The sequence below is a fragment of the Mesitornis unicolor genome, unplaced genomic scaffold, assembly GCF_000695765.1.
Source record: "Mesitornis unicolor isolate BGI_N332 unplaced genomic scaffold, ASM69576v1 scaffold11455, whole genome shotgun sequence".
Lineage (NCBI taxonomy): Eukaryota > Metazoa > Chordata > Aves > Mesitornithiformes > Mesitornithidae > Mesitornis > Mesitornis unicolor.
In genome coordinates, this window is record NW_010183580.1 from 5,970 (window position 1) to 12,838 (window position 6,869).

General features: G+C 43.8%; 1 protein-coding gene across 1 annotated transcript in view; it reads left to right on the forward strand.

Annotated features, from left to right (window-relative positions):
* RAD1 (RAD1 checkpoint DNA exonuclease) overlaps positions 1–6,869 on the forward strand; it is a 7,155-nt gene extending 286 nt beyond the window's left edge. Inside the window, 4 exon segments of the mRNA XM_010184195.1 lie at positions 1,596–1,717; positions 4,770–5,028; positions 5,364–5,462; positions 6,686–6,869. Of these exon segments, the coding sequence (XP_010182497.1) occupies positions 1,596–1,717; positions 4,770–5,028; positions 5,364–5,462; positions 6,686–6,869 (664 nt within the window).

Below are 6,869 nucleotides of genomic sequence, written 5' to 3' on the forward strand. Positions count from 1 at the left end.
CAGTTTCATGTCAGAGGAAGGGTACAGCGAGTTCACCCGCAGAGAATGGGAATTTTGGGTGAAATGTCGGCGTGGGGTTGGGAGCTGAGGTGAAGGAAGGGCTGCGGTGAGGCTGTGGTCATTTAGGAGATGTCTGTGCCATTGGAAGGCCGAGCTCAGTGCCTAGTTTGTTCATGCATGCCTGCTCCTGTGCTGAGCTTGCACCCTGGTTTAGCGTGTCGGCACCTGCTAAGGCCACTGCTCCTTCCAACTGTACTGTTTTCAGATGCATGAGTAAGTTCATAAAGTATCTATCTTTAGGTGTTTTTAATAAAATGTTTCACCACTGTCTTGGTTTACTGGGGTAGAATCTTAGAGTCAGCTTTCTGTTCAGAAAAGCTGCATTTCTGAAAAGACTTAAGTGCTCATTTTCAGTGGGAACAAAGTGATAAGACACTTTGTTTTAGTTTTTGGCCAGCACGGGTATGTGGTGATCAAGGTCTTTAGCGATCTTGAGGTAAACAATTGCAGAGGCTGGGGGAAGTGGAAACCCAGGACAGCTGACCCCAAGCTGGGCAATGAAAATTATTCCATGCCATAAATGTCACACTTGCTGTAAACTGGGGAGTTCGCAGGGAATGGCCCTTCTTCTTCAATGACTGTGATCCCAAGAGGGACACACACACTCTTCACTTTCCCTCCTCAGAAAGCTGCAAAGAGCAATGAGGTCACCCCTCAACCTCCTTTTCTTCAAACCATACTAACCCAGGGTTCTCAGCAGCTCCTTACAGTTCATGCCTTCCAGCCCTTCCACTGCCTTTGGTGCCCTCTTCCAGACAAGTTCAAGTCTCTTCACATCCTTCTTAAACAGTGGGGCCCAGAACTGCACACAGCTCTCAATGTGATGCCATCCCAACACTGAATACAGTGGGACAGTCTCCTCCTTTGACTGGCTGGTCATGCTGTGTTTGGTGCACCCCAGGATGGGGTTTGCCCTCTTGGCTGCCAATAAAAAAAAAAAAAAAAAAAACAAAAAGCAAAAGCAGCTCAAATCATCGTGCTTTATTTCTGAGATACTCTGTTGCTACAGTTACCACAAAGCAGCTGGTGCTCAGTGGCAAACGGGGTAGCCTGGAGTAGTTTACGCACGTCAGCCTAGTTGAAGGCATGTTTCAGCACTTTTCATGGTGGTGAACTCTGTTCGATTCAGGTCTGGTCTGTTCCTACATGTTTTTATGATTTGAAATGTTTATTCATGCTCCAAGCAAAGAAAAGTAAGTATTGTTTCTGGAGAAGAGTGGCATTTACATTGTGTACTTCCCTGAATGTTTTCAGCTCCAGAAGTAGGCAGCTTTAGGTGTTCACATTTGTGCTTGTTTTTAAACTATGAAAGACTAGCGTTTAGGTTTTCATGCATGTGCCATGCAGCTTGCTTTCAACTGTGACCTGATTTTTTTTAAACTGGTTTTGAGGATGAAGACCCATTTTTCTTTCATCGATATTGTGTTACCTGTAGAAATTACTTTGTATTGCACTGATCTCTGAAAGTGAAAGTGGTGAGTTTAACGTGTAAACTCTAAAGTAATTCCAGAAACTCCCCTCTCTTATTCTCTTTCCATTCTCTTATAGGCAGAAATTTTTCAGGAATTTGCTGTTCAGGAAGAATCAGTGACGTTCCGGATCAATTTGTCTGTTCTTCTTGACTGCTTGACCATTTTTGGTACCAGTTCTTTGCCAGGTATGGTGCATGTTTACTTTGAGAGTGTATGTGTATCACATGTAACAACTTAGTGAAACCTGTACATAGCTGTAGGGAGATTTCCAGTCTTGGCAAAACTTCTGACTTCCTCACTTTAAGTTCTTCTGAGCATCTGTGGCAGCTATCGCTGCAAAGCAGGATCCATCAGCTAATACAAGTGTGTGCTGTGATAACGGTTGAGGGAGAGAGGAAAGGAGCTGATGGACATGAGCCTCACCAGTGTGTCAGGGACCGCTGCAGCAGGAGCGGCTAAAGAGGCTGACTCAGTTTGGAAGATGGAATAGCCCCAAACACCAGTACAGGTTAGGGAGTGACCTGCTGGAAAGCAGCTCTGAGGAAAAGGACCTGTAAGTTCTGATGGACAAGTTAACAGTGAGCCAGCAATGTGGCCTTGCAGCCAAGAAGGCCAATGGCATCCTGGGGTGTATCAGAAGAGGGGTGGCCAGTAGGTCGAGAGAGGTTCTCCTCTACTGTGCCCTGGTGAGACCACATCTGGAATATTGTGTCCAGTTCTGTGCTCCCCAGTTCAAGAAGGCCAAGGAACTACTGGAGAGGGTCCAGCATAGAGCCACTGAGATGATGAGAGGGGATATGAGGAAAGGCTGAGAAAGCTGGGTCTGTTTAGCCCGGAGGAGACTGAGGGGGGATCTCATTCGTGCTTATCAATATCTAAAGGATGGCAGTCAAGAGGATGGGGCCAGAGTCTTTTCAGTGATGCCCAGGGACAGAGCAAGGGGCAATGGATATAAACTGGAACACAGGAAGTTTCATCTGAACATGAAGAAAAACTACTTTACCGTGAGGGTGACAGAGCACTGAACAGGCTGCCCAGAGAGGTTGTGGAGTCTCCTTCTCTGGAGACATTCAAAACCCGCCTGGACATGTTCCTGTGTGACCTGGTCTAGGTGATCCTGCTCTGGCAGGAGGGTTGTACCAGTTGATCTACAGAAGTCCCTTCCAGCCCTGTAGAGGCCTGGGCCATAGAAACACTGTAACTGCCTCAGTTGGCCAACGTAGGACAAAGAACAAAGAGGATAGTCAAAATCTGGGTGAGTGTACATGACGGAAGGCATGCAGTTGTGATATGAAAAGCAACATTTAGCACTTGGGAAAAGAAACCTGGCAGTGAAGTAAAGAAGATAAAGAAAGCACTGAACACAGCAAAATGGACTGGAGACGGAGAAGTTTTAACCAATCATATATTAGCTTAGCCGGCGTGGACAGCGCGTGCAAGATGTATGCAGCCAATTAGGAGTCAGATAATCATGCATGCAGCCAATTAGGAGTCAGATAGATGAGTGCATAGAATGCTGGAGTAGAATGCTGGAAAGATATAAGAATCATGCTTTTTATGTAATAAATTTGCTATCAGAGCATCATATTGGTGTGCTGTAGTCCGTTTCCTCGCATGGACCCCAACACAGCCCCTATGATACTGTGATTCTGTGATAAAGGTATATGTCTGTGTGACACTATGGGATTAACTGAGGAATTGAGGAGTCTTCCTGTGAAGGTAATGTTTCATGGATCTGTGTAAGGCACAAAAGAGCCACTTGTTTTGGAAGAGAACCATTTCATGGCATGAAGTCCAATGAACATCCTCATCTAGGTGTTCCTGCTCCGGCAGGGGGATTGGACTAGATGATCTTTTGAGGTCCCTTCCAATCCCTAACGTTCTGTGATTCTGTGATTCTTGTACCCTTTCTCAGGTTTGGGGCTGACAATCTCAGATAATTTCTGTAATCTTGATAAGAAAACATGTCAAGTAGTTTGTCCAGGCATCTGGACAAATGTGATCTCTTTTCCAATATTTCTATGGCTGGTGCAACCCTGGAGCATCCAGCTACCTCAGAAACATTAACAAGTGTATGCATGAGTTAGGAAATGTTATGGAGCAGATGTACTGGGCTTGAACAAGACTTCAGGAGTCCCAGGTAGCACCAGCAGCTCACTGTGCTCCTGCTACCAGTGCAGTAGCTGTTGCGTGACACCTTCTATTCTTTCCCTTATTCAGGCCATATCTGCATCTGTTCTGTGAGTGTTCTCTCCAGCCTGCAGATAAGGTACTTGGGAATGATACTTACCTAAAGTCTCATAAGAAATCTGTATCTGGGTTGGGTAGCACTTCAGGTGCTGTAAGGGCGCTTTAGATCTTGTTTATCAGGTGAATTAGAATTACAAAAATCAAGTAGACTGTATTACTGATCCTCTTTGTAGTCTTTTCTATGTCAGGGGTGTGTGGGAAGCTGCCTTCTCAATTAAGTGTATGAATATTGAATTACATGAACCAATTTGTTTAAACAAAAAAATCTCAGGTAGTAGCAAATTTTACTTCCTAGAAGTTTATTTTTTTTTTTACTTGATGGTTGTTCAAAAATATTTGAACAAGCAAAAATAGCTACAAGTTTGCATGACTGTATGAATGCTATAGGATGTACTGTGTACACATGTGAAGTGGGGTAATACTATGGCAGTATTTTGGGCAGTTCTACCTTTGCAGATATGTGTTGGAAATCCACATTCCTCTCCTGTTTATGCTGTGACTCTGACCTGAAAACCTAGATCCACTGTACTAAACATCACTGTGTTTTTGTGAAATCACACGTGATTACCTAGCAAAAGGAGGATGTGACTGTAATGCAAGCTCAGCTGCGTTAACTTCAGTTTGGGCTGTACAGGTAACAAGAGTAGTAAAGAAAGGCGGTGTGAGCCAGAGAGCCTCAGGACCACAGATTTTCCAGTTCCACTGAAATATTTATAGCATACCCAGCCTCATTGTCACAGCTAGTGTTACCCATTTGGTGCGTGACATGAGTTGAATTTGAACTGGTGTCTACATACAAATAATTTAGTTTTGCTGCACAACCATTAACACTTCATAGGATGCATGCTACATTAGTGTATTGGAGGTTGAACTGAAAATGCAAAATGAAATTGATCAGTGCCTCATAGACCAGTAAAACGTGATTTTTTCTGAAGTGATCAGATGTGCTAGCTCGCTCTCTGAAGAATGTATGTTCTCTTTTTTCAGGAACATCAACAGCCCTTAGGATGTGTTACTCTGGTTATGGTTATCCCTTGATGCTGTTCTTGGAAGAAGGAGGAGTCGTGACAGTTTGCAAAATCAACACTCAAGAACCTGAAGAGTTGTTAGACTTCGATTTCTGCAATACAAAGGTTGTTAATAAAATTATCCTGCAGTCGGAGGGGCTGCGAGAAGCGTTTGCCGAACTGGATATGACAAGCGAAGTTCTGCAGATTACCATGTCTCCAGATAAACCCTACTTCAGGTACTGGAAACTGCTTTCAACTCAAATGTTCATGGTTGGCCTCCACTGGAAAGGGCTGGAAGTTTTCAGGGTGAAGAGGTGGGGGCTATTTTAGAATATTGCTTTATTTCAAGAAGAATTGTAATGAGTAAAGCAAATCACAATATGTAATCTCATTAGCATAGTAGTTAATATATTGGCAACCTGGTAAATGTGACACTAATGCAGACAGTTTAGCATTTTTAATTGGATTTTAAAAAATGGAACAGCTATTGTGATATGCAAGATGACTGATTCTGATGAATTTTTAGAGAGCTGGGATCGGATATTTTAAGATTATGCCTTTTGTTTTTCAGGTTATCCACTTTTGGAAATGCAGGAAGTGCACATCTGGACTACCCTAGGGACTCTGATTTGATGGAAGTGTTCCACTGTAACCAGACCCAGACAAACAGGTTCGTAAGTCTGAGATCAGTGTCCTCTGTGGCAGGTTATGTATTCTTGCTGAAAGTTTAAAAAAACTGTTTTTGCATTACTGTAAAATCTAGTTCATTAGTATGGGAAAAATAAAATACTTCCCACCTGATAAAATCTATGTGATCAAAAGATAAGCAATAACAATATCTGTCCAATTATGTTACCAGGAAAAGAACAAATCAGGGTGTTCATAGAATCACAGAATGGTTTGGGTGGAAGGGACCTTCAAAGCCCATCCAGTCCAACTCTCTGCAGTGAGCAGGGACAATGTTACCAGATCAGGTTGCTCAGAGCCCCATCAAGCCTGACCTTGAATATCTCAGGGATGGGGCCTCCACTACCTCTCTGGGCAACCTGTTCCAGTGATCTACCACCTGAATATTGAAGAACTTTTTCCTAATATCCAACCTAAATATACCCTTTTCTAGTTTAAAACCATTACCATTCATCCTATCGCTACATGCCCTAGTGAAGCAGCTCTTACCCAGATTTCTTATAGGCACCTTTCAGGTACTGGAAGTCACCATAAGGTCCCCCTGGAGCCTTCTCTTCTCCAGGCTGAACAACCCTGACTCTCTCAGCCTGTCTCCTTAGCAGAGGATGCGGTTGGCCTTCTGGGCTACAGATGCACATTAGTGACTCATGTCCAGCTTCTCATCCACCAGTACCCCCAGGTCCTTTTTCCTCAGGGCTGCTTTCCAGCACATCATCTCCTAGCCTGTATTGGTAATGAGAACTGCCCCTACCCAGGTGCAGGACTCTGCACTTGGCCTTGTTGGACCTCATGAGGTTCACCTGGGCCCACTTCTCCATCCTGTCCAGGGATGGCATCCCTTCCCTCTGGCACATTAACCTCAACCACCCAGCTTGGTGACATCAGCGAACTTGCTGAGGGTGCACTCAATCTTGCTGTCAATATCATTAATGAAGGTATTAAACAGCACTGGTCCCAGTACAGACCCTTGAGGGACACCATTTGTCACTGTCTTCCATCTGGACATTGAGCTATTGACCACTGCTCTCTGGATGCGACTGTCCAGCCAATTCCTGATCCACTGAACACTGTTGCTATTATCGTTATCCACTGTTGCTAATTGCTTTTTAGTTATTCTGTGTCTTTAATTAGGAGTAATGTTTCAGCTCTTCTCGGCACAATGTATTCTTTTCTGGTTACTTTTTGTTTGTTTGTTTTCCCCTGCAGGTACAAGATTTCTTTGCTTAAACCATCAACAAAGGCACTGGCTTTATCTTGTAAGGTGTCCATTCGAATAGATGCTCAAGGATTTCTATCACTGCAGTATATGATTAGGAATGAAGATGGACAGATCTGTTTTGTGGAATACTATTGTTGCCCTGATGAGGATATTCCTGAACCAGGACTGTAG